General features: G+C 41.5%; 4 protein-coding genes across 5 annotated transcripts; 2 read left to right on the plus strand and 2 right to left on the minus strand.

The window, feature by feature from the left end:
* Positions 1–307: 307 nt before the first annotated feature.
* On the plus strand, positions 308–4,456 carry baalcb (BAALC binder of MAP3K1 and KLF4 b). 2 transcript variants are annotated; one of them, XM_058056784.2, is made up of 5 exons: positions 308–417; positions 1,742–1,842; positions 1,924–2,136; positions 2,419–2,624; positions 2,797–4,456. In XM_058056784.2, exons 3-5 carry the CDS (start codon positions 1,956–1,958, stop codon positions 2,962–2,964), a joined length of 555 nt encoding a protein of 184 aa, XP_057912767.2. In that variant the 5' UTR covers positions 308–417; positions 1,742–1,842; positions 1,924–1,955; the 3' UTR covers positions 2,965–4,456. The 2 variants fall into 2 exon arrangements, with proteins under 2 accessions (XP_057912767.2, XP_078655227.1); XM_078799101.1 differs by lacking the exon at positions 1,742–1,842 and having other exon boundaries at positions 346–417.
* Positions 3,989–5,874, minus strand: nme6 (NME/NM23 nucleoside diphosphate kinase 6). Its single transcript, XM_058056785.2, has 6 exons — positions 5,666–5,874; positions 5,441–5,536; positions 5,239–5,341; positions 5,092–5,131; positions 4,666–4,826; positions 3,989–4,569 (listed from the first exon to the last, which is right to left on the minus strand). The coding sequence occupies exons 2-6, from the start codon at positions 5,531–5,533 to the stop codon at positions 4,418–4,420; spliced, it is 549 nt and encodes a 182-aa protein (XP_057912768.2). The 5' UTR covers positions 5,534–5,536; positions 5,666–5,874; the 3' UTR covers positions 3,989–4,417.
* A 7,955-nt stretch (positions 5,875–13,829) lies between these two features.
* On the plus strand, positions 13,830–17,664 carry eif2b4 (eukaryotic translation initiation factor 2B, subunit 4 delta). The gene is made up of 13 exons (XM_058056637.2): positions 13,830–13,923; positions 14,355–14,392; positions 14,478–14,652; positions 14,750–14,944; positions 15,009–15,091; positions 15,457–15,548; positions 15,622–15,736; positions 16,111–16,187; positions 16,317–16,419; positions 16,526–16,653; positions 16,714–16,891; positions 16,983–17,163; positions 17,411–17,664. Exons 1-13 carry the CDS (start codon positions 13,902–13,904, stop codon positions 17,608–17,610), a joined length of 1,587 nt encoding a protein of 528 aa, XP_057912620.2. The 5' UTR covers positions 13,830–13,901; the 3' UTR covers positions 17,611–17,664.
* atraid (all-trans retinoic acid-induced differentiation factor) lies at positions 17,664–19,373 on the minus strand. The gene is made up of 7 exons (XM_058056638.2): positions 19,252–19,373; positions 18,966–19,096; positions 18,704–18,772; positions 18,541–18,612; positions 18,329–18,450; positions 18,139–18,239; positions 17,664–18,055 (listed from the first exon to the last, which is right to left on the minus strand). Exons 1-7 carry the CDS (start codon positions 19,342–19,344, stop codon positions 17,951–17,953), a joined length of 693 nt encoding a protein of 230 aa, XP_057912621.2. The 5' UTR covers positions 19,345–19,373; the 3' UTR covers positions 17,664–17,950.
* Between the last annotated feature and the right edge of the window lie 440 nt (positions 19,374–19,813).

A 19,813-nucleotide genomic window follows, 5' to 3' on the forward strand; every position in this document is an offset into this window, starting at 1 on the left:
GGGCACCGCTAGCATGTAAAGCTACATAGCTAATTAGTTCGTGATTGTTTGGTTATAAACTGGTAGATTTATTATACTTTAAAGAAAAAGTAACCCCCGGTAACACTATAAGAATGTCGATTTTGCAGTTTATTCTCAATTAAAATATTTTTGTGACGTCAGAAATCCATTAGCTTAGGACTGACACACACTTTGGTTGGTGCGTTTTATGTTACCTAGCAACAGATGAGGCTCTGAGCGAACAAAGTAGATGTTTTAAAATACAACCAAAATATATGAGGCAGGGACGGGGGAAGGGGGGGCAGTGTCATCATCATCACACGTGAGATGGTGAGTGGAGGAGGGGGCGCCAGACTGACTACACGGAGGAGCATCGAGCAAGGGAGGAGAGACCAACACAGACAATCTCCATCATGAGTAAGCCTCCATCGTCATCATTTTCATCATTTCTGTGGTGCCGGGATGAACGGGGCTATTGCCTGCCACCATTAAGAAGGTTTTATGCGCACTGATGTCACGCTGTCACGGCTCTTTTGTCAGCATGGCCTGCAACTAAAAAGATGCATTTACGGACGTGGCATTTGTGTCGGTGCACTTGGACACTGCCGTATAGGTTGACATTGAACAGTTTGTTTTTGTGGTTCCATCTTTTACACCCTCTTGATAGCTAGAGCAGAATAATCCCAGCAGCAACAGCTGCCAGTAAATTACACTTGGACCACTGCTAATGAACGTATTGCTAATTAGCAGTCACAAATGACCATTATTATCCTTTTTTTGTGAGTACCCAAAAACCTAACCCTTTAAGAGCTCCTGGGAATAATTTGTAAAATTAATTTTTTTAATTTTTAATGTTATTTTTAAGTAGGTGACATTTGCCGGAGAATATTAATCTTCAAGACTTTTTAGAATGGGAATAAAAATGCAAAGCTACATAAAAAGCAACACATTTGTTCTTCATAAACCAAAAATGTCCCATTGAAAGTGACATTTAGGATGATAGTATAAACTAATGCCATCCTTTATGATACAGATGTTGTTATGGGGGGCGGCACGGCGGTCTAGTGGTTAGCGCGCAGACCTCACAGCTAGGAGACCAGGGTTCAATTCCACTGTGCATGCGTGGGTGACTATAGGGATGTTATTTCATGTCTACAGGGCTCTAATCATGGCAAAAAATGTATTTAGAAAGTTATACATGTGTTTTAACTATGAAAATATTTTGTGTATTAATATGGAGTCTGAGGCTGCACGGCGACCAAGTGGTTAGCGCGCAGGCCACAGAGCTAGGAGACCCAAGTTCGATTCTGTGTGGAGTTTGCATGTTCTCCCCGTGCACACATGGATTTTCTCCCACATTCCAAAAACATGCTAGGTTAATTGGCCACTCCAAATTGTCCATAGGTATGAATGTGAGTGTGAATGGTTGTTTGTCTCTATGTGCCCTGTGATTGGCTGGCGACCAGTCCAGGGTGTACTCCGCCTCTCGCCCAAAGACAGCTGGGATAGGCTCCAGCACCCCCCACAACCCTCGTGAGGAAAAAGCGGTAGAAAATGAATGAATGAATGAATGAATGTTGTTATGGACTACTGTACGGGCATTCTCTCTTTATTTTCTATTACTTATTTTCTATACTTGACCACCAGGTGGCACTACTCTTTTCCCATTCAAAGCAACCAACAATAAATAATGTAAAGACGATACACAAACAATAAAAAAAAACTGTAATTGTTGTCCCAGGTGTATCCAGCATGAATTGTATTAGCATGCAAACAAGCCAAGTGTGATGGGGAACCCTCAACCTGCATTTGAAGGCTAGCAAAGTCTTACGAGGACACCTCGTGAGTAAATATTGAACATTTTGAGTCACGTGTTGAGTCTTCAGCCTCCAGCCGACTAATGATAGCGTCTTGTGCCAAAAGGGCGAGACTGCGAGGAAAAAGGCGGTAAAGACATGGGCTGCGGCGGGAGCAGGACCGATGCTCTGGAGCCTCGCTACTTGGAGAGCTGGACCAAAGAGACAGAGTCCACATGGCTGACAAGCACAGACACCGACATCCCGCTGTCGTCCATTCAGAGCATCCCCTCGGAGAGCTCCGAGGCCGGCTTCGCCTCAGAGAAGACGGTCAGTCCCGGTAAGAGTTCAGCGTTATCTCTCGGTAGTGATCTTCCACACTAAACTCATCCAAGCCTTCCCTTTAGGCCAGAGTAGGGCCTTCCCTGAACTCCCAGCATCCAACTGCCCACGCTCTTATATTGTGGAGGCTCTCGCTTTGAGGCCTGAAGGAGCTGAATGACTAAATAGGGGGCTACATCAAACAGCAGTACCATGGCAACACATGACCAACCTTTTCATCTCATCAGACGCTGTCCTACATATGTAAGAGCTCCTTAGATTAATACAGCGTCCATCACAGTTCCAGATTTCTTTGAGGACGTCGACGGCCTGCCGCTGCCCGCTCAGGCGTACATTAAAGTCTGTTCGACCAAGTCGGAGGCCAGCCTCAGCGACGTGAAACCCGGGAGCCCTGTGAAGATGTTGGCCCCTTCAGCCGAGGACAGGGACCTGGAGTCCCCTGGAACCATGGTGCAGCGCAGAAGTGTCCTACACACTGAAGAAATTGTAAGTGACACAATAAAAAAAAATCAGTTATAGCCGTTTTTTGTTTTCTAAAATGTGTAGGTGCGATCTACAGATATTTTCTAAAATCTCTAGTGTGACTTCATTTAACTCGCTCTTACTGCGGTTTGACACGGTGTTGTCTTTTGTCCCCACGACGTCTAAAAAAAACAAGACCAAATGGCACGACAACCGCATGTCCACCAAGCAGGTGACCATCACGGTGACGCAGAGTATCCACCAGGTGGACAAGAACGGCAAGGTCAAGAAGTCGCTCACCACCTACGAGGTCATGAAACCCACTGCCGAAACGGTAAAACAGGTGGCCACGCTCAACACTTGAGGGCGCTTTGGTAGGACCCGAAGAAGACAAAAACTAGCAAGGCCTGGCAAGCACACAAGGATGACCAAGATGAGAAGCAGGTTTGTTACATTCATTGATTGTTTTATGAAATAATGTATATTTTCATAGTGGATTGTTGCTGTGTTAGACTGTGTTTTGGCCGTAGAAGATGTAAAAAAAAATGTTTATATTCGCAATAACCATAGACAATGATGGACACTGTGAGAGCTGACCAAACGAGAAGTCGGTAGCTCCTGCACACCCCCTAGCGGGCAGCTGCTGTATAGGTCATTCATTCAATGACTTCAACAAAATGGCCCAAACTCTGAAATTTACCCCATAAAATAGTGCTTTTTATGAAAAATTTGTAAGCCTAAATATTTTTGTTTACATTTTGAATAATTATATTGTTATAAATACGTATCACTTTTGTTACAATTATAAACTTATAATAGTAATATTTTCTAAACTGCAAGTATGTTTACTGTCATAATAAATCAGAATAATATACATATGTAATATAATATCCTATATTCGGTATTCACTTACCTGAAGGGTGTCCAAACTGCAGCCCAAGGGACATTTACAATGTTTTTTTTAAAAACCCATTAAAAACAGAAAATAGAGCAGTAATTTTTAGAAGATTAAAGCTGAAATATTAAGAAAGTCACAATGTTAAGAGAAAGAAAGAGCCAAAAACAAAGTCTTATTTTTAAAATAATTAAGAAAGTTTTATATTATAATAAGAAAGTCAAATTATGAGAATAAAGTCATAATACAAGAAAAAAAAAGTTGAAATATTTGTTAAAAAAACACACACACACAATGTAGCACAATGTAAAGAGAAAGTTTATACCAATGGACACCCCCGACTGAAGTATATGAACTGTATATATTGTGCTCAGTTTTACTTTGTAGTGTAGTGCAGCCAAAAAAGTATGCTTTCAGAGTTTATTTAGAGAATAATTTACTTATTTTGACTGAGATAAATAACAATTAAGCAGGGAATGAAGGCCATTCTTAGTGTATTTCATCCACTGTGATGAATAGACAGATCCAATACAAGAGCTGTATCATACCCTATGTCGAATCTATCATCACAACAAAAAGTGAATGGATACAATTTAATGACTTGCACAATCTTTTAAGTGGGAAAGGTTGTAACAGTGTATTAAACTCAAAAATAAATACTTTGTCGTAATGATAAAAGGGCACATGTCTCAGGATGCTGACATTTGAAGATTGCACTATTAAGAGTGAAGCCTGGCCTGGAGTGTGTTTGTTACGATTTGACGTGTCGTTTGTACTCTTGTGTCCTTTGTTCTGTCTGAATTTCTGTGTTTTATAATGACAATAAAAAATAAAGTAACATGAACAGGTCCTTGTTTTTTTTTGTATCAGTAACTAACATTCCGATTTAAGTAGCTACTAAAAGGTCCGAGCAGACCTGGGGTCAGCTCGTTGCTGAGAGAGTGTGGATGTGGTTGTGATGGTCGTAATGTATCTGTCCCGATCTGAAGCCGGGCTCCTCCATCTCCATCCACTCCTCCACACGGAAGTCTGGAAAGAAGAAGGCAAATTCTCGTCGAGCAGACTCAGTGGAATCTATAGAAAAGGAGAGTGGAAGAACAGTTTGACCCTGGAACAGACGAATTGAAGTTGGGATATTTTCCTATAGTCGAAAAAAAAACAACCAATCACCTGAACCGTGAGTCGTGTTTCGTGTGTCCGTGAGTCCGAACTGAGCCCGCAGAGACCCCGGTGAGGTGTATCTGGCTTGGAACACCTTGGTTGGACCCATCAGCTCCCGCCAGTGCTGAATGGCGTCCTCTCTGGCTAAAATGTACGCACGCATGGGACCACTGCGGCGACAAAACAAGCTTTAAGTAGTGCGGTTGTTTGTTATTAACATATTTATAGTATATCATGCCAAAAACACCTGGGAATTCATCATTTAGATTAAATTTGGCCTGATTTTCAGAAGGTCGAAGTTCACATGCAACTTGATTAAAACACATTGTGAGAAGAACTGCCAAAAATGTGTCAATGTTGTAAACTACTTCTGCACAATATTGTTAATTATTGAAATGCATGTGTATGTATATAAATGGTATGTTGTTTTTTTACCTTGACATGAACTCAACAAGTCTTTGATAGAAGAATCGCCCTGACATGGAGCATGACAAAAGTTAAAGCCACAATATGTAACATTACAATAATTCTACATGGATCACCACTCTGAGAGGGGTGCGTATATAAAGGTTGTCACCACACCTGAATGTTCAGCATAAAACCTCTCAGAATCTTCTCTTCTCCATACTAGATCTTTGCGTCGAACAATGACAAAGTTGTTATCCAGGATGCTTTGGTGAAGCGCCTGTTAAAAAAACATTTATTGTATCAATTATGTATATGCTGTATGTATAATTACAACAAATCAATTAAAACAGAAACAACGCGTGTTATTGGTTGGTACCTCCACCATCAGGGGATGAGCCATTGCATCTGGTTTAATGACCGCCAGGGTGAGCTGTAGCGCTTTGGACAGGCGACACTTTGTCAGCAACATTGTCTAAAAAAGGGGGGGCACGTTTGTATTATAAATGTTGAAATTGTACCAATGTACACACATCGCCAAGCCATTTACCAAGAAGCTAACTGTTGTGCCACAACAACGAGTTCCAGTTAAAGGTTAGCTTACCGGAAGTCGACCTTTGTTGACTCGTAAAAAGGGTCGTTGTCTTTCAAAGAACGCTAAGAAGTTCCACCATCATGTGGCTAATATTTAATGTTTCTGTTAAACGTCTTTGCTTAATATCTCATCGTACACAAACGTAAAAACAGCTGCAAAATGTATCACGGGCTACGATTACAGGTTGGACCATTGAGTCCGTCTGTTAAATATGTCCCCGGAAGTGGGCCAAATGAGAGAAACAGTGGTGGAATATTTGACCCGCGTAAAGTTACACGTTTGTTGAAAACCAAATTAATTAGCTTTTACACCTATTGTTGATAGGTAAATAAAATAAACAATACTCTTGCTTAATGATCAATATTCGTTGTTATTATTATATGATATTATTATAAACAGAGAGTGAAAAGACAATACACCATGAGTCTGAGCTTTGTCTGATAAGACATTGTTTGGGGAAGCAACTGTGAATCTTGTCTGCGATATTTCAACAATGCACTGCATAGAAATATGTCAAGTGCATTGCCAACTGTGCCAACGTGGCCCCACCCTGTAAAAGAGGAGAAGAGGATGGAGGAATGTTAGTGGGTGAAAGTCCCACAGTACATACTGTAGGCTCTACAGTGAAGTCCCACCTGGCCTGGCCATATGACCCAGCTGTCACCTGACATGATGGTATAGATAGCTACCATAGCTGTACAGCTAAATTAGTCACCGTACTGACAGCAGTCAAGTTGCAAAGAGCAGTTAATCTTTTATTCATGCTTTAAACATGCTCCTCCTCCACCGTAAACTTCTGCGTTTCATCTCGCTGCTGTCTTCCGTAGGCAGTTGTCGCTGGTGGGCAGCTGAGCCACGACCCCCGCAGGCCCACGACAGTCCATCGGGGGCCCACACACTCTGAAGAAGAAGAGCATGTGGGAATGTGGGCCAAAACAGTTACTTGGGATTTTATATACTATATATTGGTATATGACAGTTAAGTTTTGGTTCCCTATGTTTATACTACAGTACAGTACAGTACAGTACAGTACGGTATGCTGGAGCCTATCCCAGCTGATTTGGACTGGTTGCCAACCAATAGCAGCATTGAAACATTTACTACCTAATAATCCAATATAATAAAACAATAACTTTTTATGACCGTTAATATGAAATTGAATAACAATGTAAATAAATTATAATAATTATGAGTATGAAACAGTGAAACAATTTTCCACTTAATAATATGAGCATGACTGAGGAACTCAAATCATTTTCTACCGCTTTTTCCTCACGAGGGTCGCGGGGGTGCTGGAGCCTATCCCAGCTGATTTGGACTGGTTGCCAGCCAATAGCAGCATTGAAACATTTACTACATAATAATCCAATATAATAAAACAATAACTTTTTTATGACCGTTAATATGAAATTTAATAACAATGTAAATAAATTATAATAATTATGAGTATGAAACAGTGAAACAATTTTTCACTTAATAATATGAGAATGACTGAGGAACTCAAATCATTAATTAATTCATTCATTTTCTACCGCTTTTTCCTCACGAGGGTCGCAGGGGTGCTGGAGCCTATCCCAGCTGTCTTCGGGCGAGAGGCGGGGTACACCCTGGACTGGTCGCCAGCCAATCACAGGGCACATATAGACAAACAACCTAGCATGTTTTTGGAATGTGGGAGGAAACCGGAGTACCCGGAGAAAACCCACGCATGCACAGGGAGAACGTGCAAACTCCACACAGAGATGCCCGAGGGTGGAATTGAACCCTGGTCTCCTAGCTGTGAGGTCTGCGCGCTAACCACTCGTCCGCCGTGCCGAACTCAAATCATTTACTTAGTAAAAAGTTTGGTGTCAATGTGTCCAATTGATCACCTGTCATCAACCAATAAAAGTGCCCACTCAAAAGGAGGACGTGACACCCTCCTACACAATCCTTTCATGTCCTAATTATTCCAATGGCGAGAAAACGAAGCCTTGTCTTTCCTGTTCTAACACCCTATGTGTGTCCAGGGCCTCATTAGGACGCCACACAAAAGATACAAGTGGAGACGAGGCTTCTGTCTTTGACCCTTCGTTGCTCATTGGCACCTTCATGACTTTACGTGTTTGCCAGAAAGTAGTACTATGTGATGAAACGCTTCAAACGCATACGCTCCACTCTAACGACCTCCACACAAATCCGTCCGTTGGCTCCCCCTGTCACCTGTTCTCTCCTTTAGCCTAAATGCCGCTGACTTTTGACCTTTTTCCTTTGCTCCATTGCTTCAGCGCACGGGACGTGGCGGCTGCCCCGGAACAGCTGCGTCAACCTCAGCGTTGGCAACTGGCGTGCCCAGGGAAGGACAGAGGGTGGCATTAATCCCCTATCAGCAGCTAATGAGTCAGCAGCATGCTACACGCGGCTCATTCCACTCAATTCTGGTGTTTTCTCTTCTGGTATTCTTCAATGACTTTTAGCAGTTAACTGGTCACTTCAGAAGTCAAATCATTCATATCAACACATTTAAGTGTTGCCAAGCTAATTCATTACTCATTTATATCTAATTATAAATATTTCATAAGGGCAGCTGGCCTATTAACTAGCGTGTAAACAGACTTATTACTGTTATTTTTATTTAAGGTTTAATAAAGCATTAATTAAATCTTAACAGTGACCTTCGTGAAACATTGACATAGTGCTTAGAAACAATTTTACTGCCTAGGGTAATAATTAATAGACATTTATCAAAATAAAATACAAAATAAAATATTAAATATTATAAATAAATATTAAAATATTTTTTATAAATATTTTGTAATTTTGTTCCCGCTTTTTGTTTTTTTAATTCATTTTTAATATATATTTTTTTATTTTTCAATTTGGACTTTCCCCATCAAGGGTGGCCACAGCAAGTCAGTTAATGGTTTTGTGGCTTAATTTTCACACCGGATGTCCTTCCTCATGCAACCCTGGCCAGGAATCAAACGCATGTCCTCTGCCGAGAACTGTGTATCATTACATACCATATATTATGTATTGTGTAGAATATTCAAATACTAAATAATAATCCCTCTATGAGCTACAGCTAATCATCATATCACCATCAACCAGTAAAACCTCATAGGAAGTTCCTAAATGTCTGACAAATGACATGATTTAATAACAAAGCACTTATGTAATATTTACAAAGTTTATGTATGTTTATTCAAAAGTGGCACCCCTGGACCAAGAGGGGTGCAAAGTGATTAGCAAATGTGGGGCCCTGTATGTGAACACAAGATAAAAATAAACTCAGTGACCCAATTTTGGGGTTGGAAACAGCAGCCCCGGCTGCATTTCGGTCTCCATTTTGGTTCGTATATTAGTAATACGAAGTGAATCAAACATAACCAAATGGCAAATGTATCATTCATAATGGAGACAAGCCGATGAGAGGCAAAATGTGGACCCCTCAGCAAGTGACAGTGATCAGCTGCTCTGTCAAGAGGAACAGTGAGATTATGATTTGTGCTCGGGCCATTGTGTCTGATGTGAGCGGCCAAAACATTCCACCAGCCACAAAAGTCATTTGATATTCCCGGCAGCCCGATATAACGCGGCGAGGCCTTGGCGCATAGCTGACATTAGTGGAAATGTTGCATTTGAGGTCGGCCCGCACCCTGGCCGGAGGCCATGGGAACTATCCAACGACTGTCCAATTTAGATAACATCCCGTTAAAGAGACAAAAAAAAAAAAAAAAAATGCACTGCTATTTGTGGACGCAGAGTGCCTCGAAAATAGCGAGCGCCTTGGGTTTCAGTGTAAGCCCCCCCCCTTTTGCTCTGCGCTCTGAGCTGGAGCTTTCTGTGAACGAGGCCCCCGGGTTCCGATCACGCCCAACCCAGGCGCTGATTTTAGAACACAGGTGTTGACCTCAGTGGAAGCGGCTTGTGCTTGCTGCAGAGGAAAATGAACCCTCCGCTCTCCTCCAGCATGCTGCTGATGGCCATATGGCCCCCGACAGATGCCTGCTAGCGGTCAAATATGGGCCCACGCAGTCCACCCAATGAGGCGTTAACAGCGAGTTTGAAGGAAGACGCATAAGCAGAAATGGTTGTGCAAGCCATTCCCAAGAACTCATATATAATCTCTATTTCTTTCCGGCTGGCGTTCATCTGTGTCTGGAATTTTCAGGAATTGTCAGAAATGGGATGTGGAAGAACTGATTACATTTTGGGGGTGATCCGGATCACTGTCTGGACCCAGGAATTTTTTAACGGTGCGAGTTAGGAACATTTTCACCATTTGGGCATATTCATTCATTCATTTTCTACTGCTTATCCTCACAGCTGTCTTCGGTACACCCTGGACTGGTGGCCAGCCAATCACAGGGCACATATAGACAAACAACCATTCACACTCACATTCATACCTATGGACAATTTAGAGTCGCCAATTAACCTAGCATGTTTGTGGGAGGAAACTGGAAAACATGCAAACTCCACACAGAGATGGCCGGGGGTGGGATCGAATTCGGATCTCCTAGCTGTGAGGTCTGCTCTCCCAAAATAATGATCAGAGCACTTGTTTGGGACATTCAGCCTTCCTGGTGCATTGCGCTATCATGCTAGATGTTAGCAATCCTTGCACGCTAACATTAGCATAGTAGCATTTTTTGCTATTTTCATGGGTAGACACATATATAAACATTTACCATTATCATACTAGGTGTTAGCATGGTAAATTAGCATGTGAATGTTAATATTGCCAGCATACCAACATTTTTTGCCATTTTTACAGGTATATACACATATATGAGCACTGACCACGATCATGCTAGGTGTGAGCACGTTAATTAATATTAGAATGGTAACATTTATAGCTATTTTGATAGGCAGACAGTATTATGTTAGGTCTTAGCATGATAATGTTACATATTAGCTTTGTGAGCTAACATGTAATGTTAACATGAGGATACTCACATTTTTGGTGGTTTTAATGAATATGAACTTAAGCAGACGCTTTGTGCTAGGTGTTAGCATGCTAACATTAGCATGTTAACATGCTAACATAGTTATACTAACATTTTTAACATTTTCAGAAGTAGGCACTTGTACAAACAGTTTTATGGTAGGTTATGCTGTTATGCTAGGTGTGTGCAGGCTAACTTTAGCATGTTAACATTGTTAGCATTCAATAAGTTATTCAAACCCATATCATATCATATCATATCATATCATATCATATCATATCATATCATATCATATCATATCATATCATATCATATCATATCATATCATATCATATCATATCATATCATATCATATCATATCATATCATATCATATCATAACATAACATAACATAACATAACATAACATAACATATCATATCATATGATGACATCTTAATAGTATTTAAGTAAGGTTTACCAACGTGCTGTCTTTGGCCCACCTTTGGTTTTATACTGAAGAGTGCAGACCTCCGTCAAGGTCAATCCCGCTTCAGGTACCTGAATTGTTATTATTATTCCCTGAGAAACGTCTTTCCTGCCCCTCAGTTCTATGGAAACGGTTAGAAATGTTAACTTTTTGTGTCATTCAAGCAGACAAAGGTTGTCTTTATTTGGCTTGAGGTAATGTTTCATGTCAGAAACCTTCAGCTGCGACCCCCCGAAATGCTCCAACACATGCCCGCCCTACAGTCAATGCATTGTTCCTGTCCGTCACCCTCGCTTTCTCCCGTCTTTCTCCAAAAAAGAATCCATTGACATTCGGCGTAAAATAGAGGCAGGGTGGGGTGTCTTTTAGGGGGGTGTAGGGTGTCTCAGTCAGCCCAGTGTGAACAGCTGAGAGGTGTGATTTCACAGGCCGGCTCCCCACTGTCACGGGCCCTGATTGGGCCGGACAGGAGGTCGCAAGGAGAGGCCCGGGCCTTCCTAAAGGACACCAACAGGTGGGGGGCCACTTTGGAGGGGGGCTTGCCTCGGCGGGGATAGAAAAGGCCGACATGCGAGGCCTGCTGTGGGCACAACACACCCTGCCTGGGCCGGGAGGAGGACGCTCGGAAGGAGAGAAGGAGTTGCTTGACGGAGGGGGTTCTCGGGGAAGGGCTTGTCGGGAGGCAGCAGCTTGACAACCAAATTAGGGGTTAGATTTAAAATCAGGTGGGGTTTTTTTTCTTTTATTTTTTTTACGACCCTTGACACCTCGGGCAGCTGAGAATCAAAAGGGATGTTGTGTCGTCCATTGGTCCTGTTGTTACACCTTATAAAAATCAGTTACTGTTAGATAGAGTGTGCTACCATCACCTCCATCTTGTCCAAACTCAAAAACGGTGAGTAAAAATATGGACGATCTATCTTCAGTGTATTCTATCAATGTCTTAATATGGGTTTTCCAGCCCTTGAGAGAAAACCCCATCGGTGTAATCCTGGATTTGTTTCATTTTAAGACACATTTAGCATCACAAATTGCCACTTTCCAGCATAAATCATTAGTATTTGTTTGTTTGTATGGTAAAATGTCACATATTTTGCATCCTAACACACTTTCACCAACACACACCAGCATATCTCATGGTATGTATGTGTATTTTCCGCTGACATGTACACATTTTGCGTTTTTGCACACTTTTTGCATCACATCTTGTCAAATAACGGTGTAGTTCATGCTAAAATGTCAAACATTTTGCATTTCAACACCAAACGCTGGCCAAAAACATTTTTTTGTGTGTGTTTTATGCTCAAATTGACACATTTTGCATTTGAACACAGTTTTTGTATCACAAAATGTGTTTTTTTTGTGTGTAAAATGTCCAAAATGATATTTTTTGAAGGCTGTATCATGTCCGAGGAGGTTCCAGTTGTTGCCCCTTGTGAGGACATGCTTCCTTATATCCCCATATTAATTCACCACTTATGGAATGTAAGGAAGTGTGTGGTTTCAAGGGGACTCAAGCATCACATTCAGCGGGTGGGGGTTGGGGGGGGTGAATGTGCGTTTTATGTGTAAGCGTGTGTCAGGACGACAGGTGAAAGAAGGCCCGGGCTGATTTTAGCCTGCCCCCCTCCCCAACTGTTGACGGTCAAGAAGGATTGACAGAGCACAGCTGTCACCCTTTATAGCGGCGACAGGATGCTCACAAAAAGGGAGGGGAGGTCAAAGGGTTCTCGAAAAAAGCAGGAGCGATCTGCTCCTTGACATGTTCTTTGCAATAATGGACGCTCCCTTAATCATGTGTCTCGCTGTGTGTTTCTTTAGGTAAGACAAAAGAGGACGACCTTACAGAGCGCACCCCTTCCTCCTCTCTTATCGCCATCTTTTTTTTTTTTTGCTCTGCCGCTTGCAGCTGAAAGCAACACACCTTGCTGTGGCTGGTCAAACGGAACCAAGTCAGGTGTTTCTGTGAGGTTTGGTCCCCTTCAACCAGCTACTGCGTCGTGCATTCAGTCAGCGGACACCACTGAGTTTGTCATAGCAACCCTGGCAGATGTATTTTGTAATTATTAGGTGTGTACTGTGTTAATGCTGCTTGTAAGAAGTCAATAAATCAATAAAAACTCCTGAATTGAGAATAAGAAAATATGAATTTTACACATACTTTCACTCATCATTACGGGCATATATCATACACAGATGTGATTTTAAATAATATTGACAAAACAAATGAAATATTGAATTCATTTACAATATTTTTCATTCATATTCACAGCAAAAAATCCTATTGTACAGTACATACACAATTATGGTCATATTTGACAAAAAATGTATAAGCCACTAGTTCCCAATATTAGATGTTAATTTTATCAGATCCATTACAACGTTTAAATTTGTGTTGTATTAATTAAATTACATATTAAATTATACAAAATGACATATAATTACAAGATAAATATAATAAATTAGGCAGTATGTTTTTGCCCCCGAGTAATTCATTCACAACTGTGAATAAATATTTTGTGTACATGCAATAAATAACAATATAATTACCAATGTGAATCAAATCAAGGACTTCCTTGTTTACCTGCAAATTCCATTATATTAAAAGTAATTTTGCCCTAAAATGTGATGTTTTGACAGGAAAATAAAAATAACTAAGTGTATAACTATTATGTTTTTATAATAGTACACAATGTTCCATAAATAATGTTTTCCAAATTTTACACCCCATAAAAAGACACCTAATAGCTACTTGTGAGTAGTAGTTGTGCCGCCCATCCGGTAGGGGGCGCTGTGCAGTATATGGACAAAGACCTTGTACAGGAAGTGAAGCATCGCCGTAAACATGGCTGACAGTGGAGTGGCAGGTGAGTTTGAGACAGTGTTAAACAGCTGCGGTTTATCACAAGTTTGGCGTGTTTTGTCCGCTTTGTGTTGAACGATGGCGCAAAATCCACGCGATTTCACAGCTTGTGTAAAAAATATTTTAGTTTGACCCGCAGGGAACGATTATAACCTGATGCTAATGCTTAGCATGGAAGCTAGTGATAGTGAGTGGTCCCAGTCGGCTTGAAATGTTGTTGCATCATCTCGTTGTATTTAATTTTTTTTACTCACAAAATAACAGAGAAAGGTCGTGTTTGTGTGACTGTCATTTGGAGGCGAAGCCATTTTCTGAAATGGCTAAATAGAGAAGCACAGTTAGCTAACAACATACTGGACTCTCGGCAATGAAAGGCATATAAACATGTCAATTCACATTATGAATGTCACTGAAGTGTGAGATAAACTGTTGCAGATGAACCTGACAAGCAAGCTGACATAGCGCGTGCAAAGGCAAGTGGTTATGTGTTTACTTGTATTTATATATAGATTCATTAAGGTGAGTTATCACTTATTACATATGTAACACTATGCACAGAGTGAAGGCAAAGAGCTGACCAAAGAGGAGAAGCAGCGACTGAGGAAAGAGAAGAAACAGCAGAGGAAAAACAAAGAAAAAAAAGAAGAGGCCACATCGCATGAAAATGAGACAAAGCCTGTCACTTCTGTTACTGCTGCTGCTGCTCCACCTTCACAACCGCCAGCACAGCAAGGTATGGCGGCATGCGTTTTGCAGCGTATTACATCGCATTGCATCTGCATCATCATCATCATCATCATCATCATCATCATCATCATCTTATGTGTCAGCTCCATCCGCAGTGCCTTCGTCCGAGACTCCCGGGCCAGCAGATAAGCCGACCAAAAGCAAAGCCGAGCTGAAAGCCGAGAGGAGAGCTCGACAAGAGGCTGAGAGAAACTCCAAACAGAGCAAGAAGGGAGAGACAGGCCCGCAGGCCGCCGCCCCTTTGAAACCTAAACTGCCGCCGAGCGAGCTGCAGCCAGGTAACATCCAGTTAAAGTACATGAAATGAACCTAGGGAACACTTTTTTTTTTTTTTTTTTTTAGTGGTGAAGAGGCTTCCCGAACATATCCAAGTGGACAACCCTGACGTTTTAAGGAAACTGGCCAAGAAGCTGGAAAGGCAGCAGGTTAGCTCCTCTCTTTAATGGGACTTAAATATCGAACCGCAATATTGCGAAGGACTGCAAACTCACTGACAACCTAAGTTCTATGTGACAGTCTTAGCAGCATGTGATCATACTGACCATTTCTTTCAGACACCAGAGCATGTTGCTCCTGAAAAGGTACAAAAGCAAAGCGTAGCAAAGCTGTTTGCTGTGCAGATCATTAGAGGGTATCTTCTTTGATTTTGGAACAGGCTGCATGCGCCCTTTAGCGCGCTTTGGCGTGTCTGTGCATGCGTTGACTTTGCTGTAGTTATGTTTTTTCTCCCCTCCTCTTATGTGCAACAACTGATGCATCTGTGCTGTTGTTATTTTGTTTTTTTTTGTAGATCCCGCTACGGTTAGACTACGGCTACAAGGTCAGCCTCTTCTCTCACCTTCACCAGTACAGCCGCAAAGCTCCTCTTACACAACAAGTCGGGTAAAGTAGCTTTAAAAAGCATCGTTTTACAGAACATGTACATGTTGTGTGATAAAACACTGTTCCTTGCTAGCATTCCTTCCTCGGTCATACATCCTGCTATTGTGCGACTGGGACTCCAGTACTCGCAGGGCATCGTTGCAGGATCCAACGCTCGCTCCGTGGCCTTGCTGCACGCCTTTCAACAGGTACATTTTATGTGGGAAGCCAAACAAGTATGAAATTTCTTCTCTCGCTACTGTTTGTGTGTCACAAGCCGCTAAAATAGTTTTTCATACCGTCCTACACTATGAGAGAAAGTTCTGTCATACCGTAGAACGGCATGACTGACAGCGATATAGTACCCTGAAACCGGTATCTACTGCACAGAGCTGGAACAACATGCAGACAGTCCCCTTATAATGTGTTAATGAGGGATGGTCAACAGGTTACACCAAAACTATTTATGCATGCTGTGGCGGCCCTTAGATTTGGATGTCCACGAGGTTTAGTGGACAACCTAACCTAATGTGGAAACATATTCCAATATATGTTAATAAAGCACAGTTTTGTATCTGATCAGGTCATAAGGGACTACACCACACCTCCTCATGAAGAGCTGTCCAGAGACTTGGTTAACAAATTGAAACCTTACATCAGGTAAAAAAAAAAAAAAAGATTTATTTTGGTTTAAAAGTGCATTTTTTAAGAGGCATTTTAAAATTTAATTTGGTTATTTTGATATATATTTTATATACATCATGTTTCTCATTTTTCCCACCTTGGCAGCTTTTTGAATCAATGTCGCCCTCTGTCGGCCAGCATGGGCAATGCAATCAAGTACATCAAAAAAGAGATCTCCAACATTCCTAGTAATTGCAAAGAAGACACGGTGAATGTTGCATTTTTAAAATTTTATTTAATGAATCCAAAATGACTGTTTTATATAAAATGGAGTGTATTTACTAAACTAAGCCTCTTTCTCCACTTCCCTGCAGGCCAAGTACAAACTGCTCAGCTGCATTGACAGCTACATCAATGAAAAGATAGTCCTTGCCGCTACAGCCATCGCACAGTTTGCCATAGAAAAGATCAGCGATGGCGACGTCATCCTCGTCTACGGATGGTAAGTTGGTTCATTCAGATCACAGATCAAGTCCCACTCCCACGCTCGCATCTTTCTCAGCTCATCGCTGGTCAACCACATCCTGTGCGAGGCCTTCGACATGGCCAGGAAGTTCCGCGTGATCGTGGTGGATAGCAGGCCAAGGCTGGAAGGCAGGGAGGCCCTGAGGCGCCTGGTCCAGAAGGGCATCAGATGCACCTACGTCCTCATCTCCGTCGTCTCCTACATCCTCCCCGAAGTGAGCGCCACACACTCGCATTCACTCACATCAGTTTCTCTTGGTACTTGGTGCAAGCGAGGTTGCTGTCATGTGTGTGTGTGCGTGATAGGTGTCAAAGGTGTTCCTCGGAGCTCACGCGCTGCTCGCCAACGGCTACATGATGTCCCGCGTGGGGACGTCCCAAATAGCTCTGGTGGCCAAAGCCTTCAATGTGCCTGTGCTGGTGTGCTGCGAGACGTACAAGTTCTGTGACAGGGTGCAGACGGACTCCTTTGTGTCCAATGAACTCGGTAAGGAACACAACCACGCTAAGTGTACGCAATTGTTTGTTTGTGTGCAACTTTCAATGTTACAGGGTTTTTTTTTTCCATCTGCAAAGCAACCCCTACTTGTCAATATTGGTCGGTACATACTGTACCGACCAATATTTTTACAATGTGCTAATTAAAACAATTATAATATAAAACATTTATAATAATCTTAATCTCACATTTTGCAGCATTAAAAAAAAATAACATTTAACATAACTATTCCCAGATGACCCTGACGACCTCATCGTGACCCGAAAGGGGAAGACCCAGCTGGAGCACTGGCAGGAAGTGCCTTCGCTCGGCCTGCTCAACCTGGTCTACGACGTAACGCCGCCAGATTTCGTGGATGTGGTCATCACGGAGCTGGGCATGATCCCTTGCACGTCGGTTCCTGTGGTGCTACGTGTAAAAAATATCGACCAGTAAAGGTTCACGTGCTTTTGGCATGCAATAATAATTATATATATACACACAAGAGAATGGGATTGTGTTGTGTTTTTAATGGAGTAGTTTTTCACAATGAAAACACAAAAAACAATCTGTCCAAATGAATAGCCTTAAAAATGAAATAGCTTAGTTAGGTGGTGAGATAAATAAAAAAAAAGAAGCACTTAAAACAGCATTAGTGTTTCCGATCCATAAAGAAACTACATTTAAAACACTGCCGGCTTACAATAAAACCAGTTCATGTAAAAACCCCAATGTTTACGTAAAATAGGATGGAAATCACTGAGGTGGAGTGGCGGCGTATTCCCTTTTGAGCTGACTAGAGTGACTTGGCCTTTCGTCTCTGTGTGAGCCACAGCAGGAGGGAGAGCACCAGTGTGGAAGCGCCAATAGCCCCAAACACCTGGAAGGCCGGGAATTCCCCCTGTTGAAAAAAAAATGCAGGATTTTCAAACTTTTTTTTTTCCCCCGAGAAAGTAGCAAGAAAAATGAGAAAAGGGAACAGACTTCTCTGAGACACTTGTATCCATGGTAGTTGTCTGCACAGCTGCACTCGAAGAAGCCAGGACCAAAGGGACCGCACTGGGAGAACTCCGGACAATTGACGGCTACGGGTTGATTCATTCATGAGGACGTAAGCAGCTGCTTGTGTGCCTTTTAAATATAATATAATATGGAAAACTTGTGGAAAACTTACACATCTGTCCGGTTTGGTTGCACATATTCTTCTGGCCTTTGCAACGCCAATTTCCCTCGTTCCGTTCCACCTTTTCCCAGGAGGAATTCCCACCAGGACATGCGATGTCTGTAGGTAAAATCCTAAAAAATATTTCAATAAATGGTAATAAAAAGAATGAATTGAAAAGAGCTGAGAAATCTAATTAAATTACAATACTACATTATACTTACAAGTCATTTAACTCAATAAATCCTTGAAATGCCAAGTCACTGATGTTGATGAGAGTGTTTTGTGAGAGATCTCTGCAAAATAAAGGTTGAAAAATAATTTAATTATAATAGAAACAGAAATGGTCTCTATTGGCTAACCTGCTAACGTCCTTCCCATACATACATCAATAAAGCTGTGGATGCTTCCTGAAGATACTCCACGTGATTTAGGGAGCAATTGGACAGATCCAACCTAAAAAAAAGTATTCATTGTTAATAATAAACAAATTATTAATAACAAAATACTTGGTATACGTGTACGTACAAAAATACCCATTACACACATATATTTAAAAATTTAATACTATAAAATAGGTATTTTGTTTTGAACTTCATGTTGTTATATTTCCCAGAGTCTCGAAGGCATCACTGCATGAGACGCCTACCCGATGATGCGTTCAAAGTCGCTCGTCCCATTCCCCATGCAGCAGCGTCCGGCTATCCGACCAGCGGATAAGGAGCAAAACAGACCCACTGCAGAGCCATTCAGGACCGTTCCGCCACATCGACTACATACCTACGATTGTAACAAATAAAGTCAACGGTGGAATTAGCTGTTTGTTTATTATTAGGTATAATTCTTTAACTACTATTATTCATATGTTAGTCCTCATTACGCCGTGTGTTGTCTGATAATTATGAAATAAACAACATAGCACTTCTTGAACTTACCTGCAGCTCTTTAAATTGCTGGCTACGGTAAAAACACAAATAAATGATAAAAACAAGCAGTGTAGGCTTAAGCTGGCAGTTCCCAGCTTTCATTTTTAACAAATGAGGTCATATGATCCTTCGGTATCAACCACGTGACCGGAAGTTCTTCCTATACAGTATTCCCAACTTCATTTTAAGCCCTTACATTTATTGACTACATTTATAACCACTGCCATGAATTGATTTCTCTGCAAACTATAAAATGTAATATAGACGTTATTAATATTAGTACCTTGTTTACACGTATTGGTACCCTGCTCCCTCGCTGTCACTTTGGCTCGTACCACCACAAAAGTGGGGCAATATTGGAAACGATTAGAACACACGCGAAAGCACCCGCACATCCATTATATAATAAAGAACTTTTCTATTCACGTGAAAAGATTGCATGACAAAAAAACAGGATTTTACTATTCTGTAACAGGATTTTACTATTCTGTTAACCTCTGTGTCAATTTGACCACCCTTGACTAGAATGACGATGGTTTATGCCAGGATTGTTCCAATGCACCGCTCTCAC

The sequence above is a fragment of the Doryrhamphus excisus genome, linkage group LG19 (assembly GCF_037039965.1).
Source record: "Doryrhamphus excisus strain RoL-2023G ecotype Guam linkage group LG19, RoL_Dexc_Guam_v1.1, whole genome shotgun sequence".
Lineage (NCBI taxonomy): Eukaryota > Metazoa > Chordata > Actinopteri > Syngnathiformes > Syngnathidae > Doryrhamphus > Doryrhamphus excisus.

Bases quoted from the DNA above. Each gene is read 5' to 3' on its own strand.
- baalcb (XM_078799101.1), top strand. The intron at 2,137-2,418 runs GTAAGAGTTCAG...CGTCCATCACAG, and splicing joins AGAGAAGACGGTCAGTCCCG to TTCCAGATTTCTTTGAGGAC. The intron at 2,625-2,796 runs GTAAGTGACACA...AAAAAAAACAAG, and splicing joins TCCTACACACTGAAGAAATT to ACCAAATGGCACGACAACCG.
- nme6 (XM_058056785.2), bottom strand. From the start codon at position 5,533: ATGTTGCTGACAAAGTGTCGCCTGTCCAAAGCGCTACAGCTCACCCTG. The intron at 4,827-5,091 runs GTAAAAAAACAA...TTGTCGCCGCAG, and splicing joins CTTGTTGAGTTCATGTCAAG to TGGTCCCATGCGTGCGTACA. The intron at 4,570-4,665 runs GTGATTGGTTGT...CCTTTTCTATAG, and splicing joins AAACACGACTCACGGTTCAG to ATTCCACTGAGTCTGCTCGA.
- eif2b4 (XM_058056637.2), top strand. From the start codon at position 13,902: ATGGCTGACAGTGGAGTGGCAG. The intron at 16,420-16,525 runs GTGAATGTTGCA...ACTTCCCTGCAG, and splicing joins GTAATTGCAAAGAAGACACG to GCCAAGTACAAACTGCTCAG. The intron at 16,654-16,713 runs GTAAGTTGGTTC...CATCTTTCTCAG, and splicing joins GTCATCCTCGTCTACGGATG to CTCATCGCTGGTCAACCACA.
- atraid (XM_058056638.2), bottom strand. From the start codon at position 19,344: ATGAAAGCTGGGAACTGCCAGCTTAAGCCTACACTGCTTGTTTTTATC. The intron at 18,773-18,965 runs GTAGGCGTCTCA...ACTTTTTTTTAG, and splicing joins GACTTTGAACGCATCATCGG to GTTGGATCTGTCCAATTGCT. The intron at 18,240-18,328 runs GTAAGTTTTCCA...ATCAACCCGTAG, and splicing joins CAACCAAACCGGACAGATGT to CCGTCAATTGTCCGGAGTTC.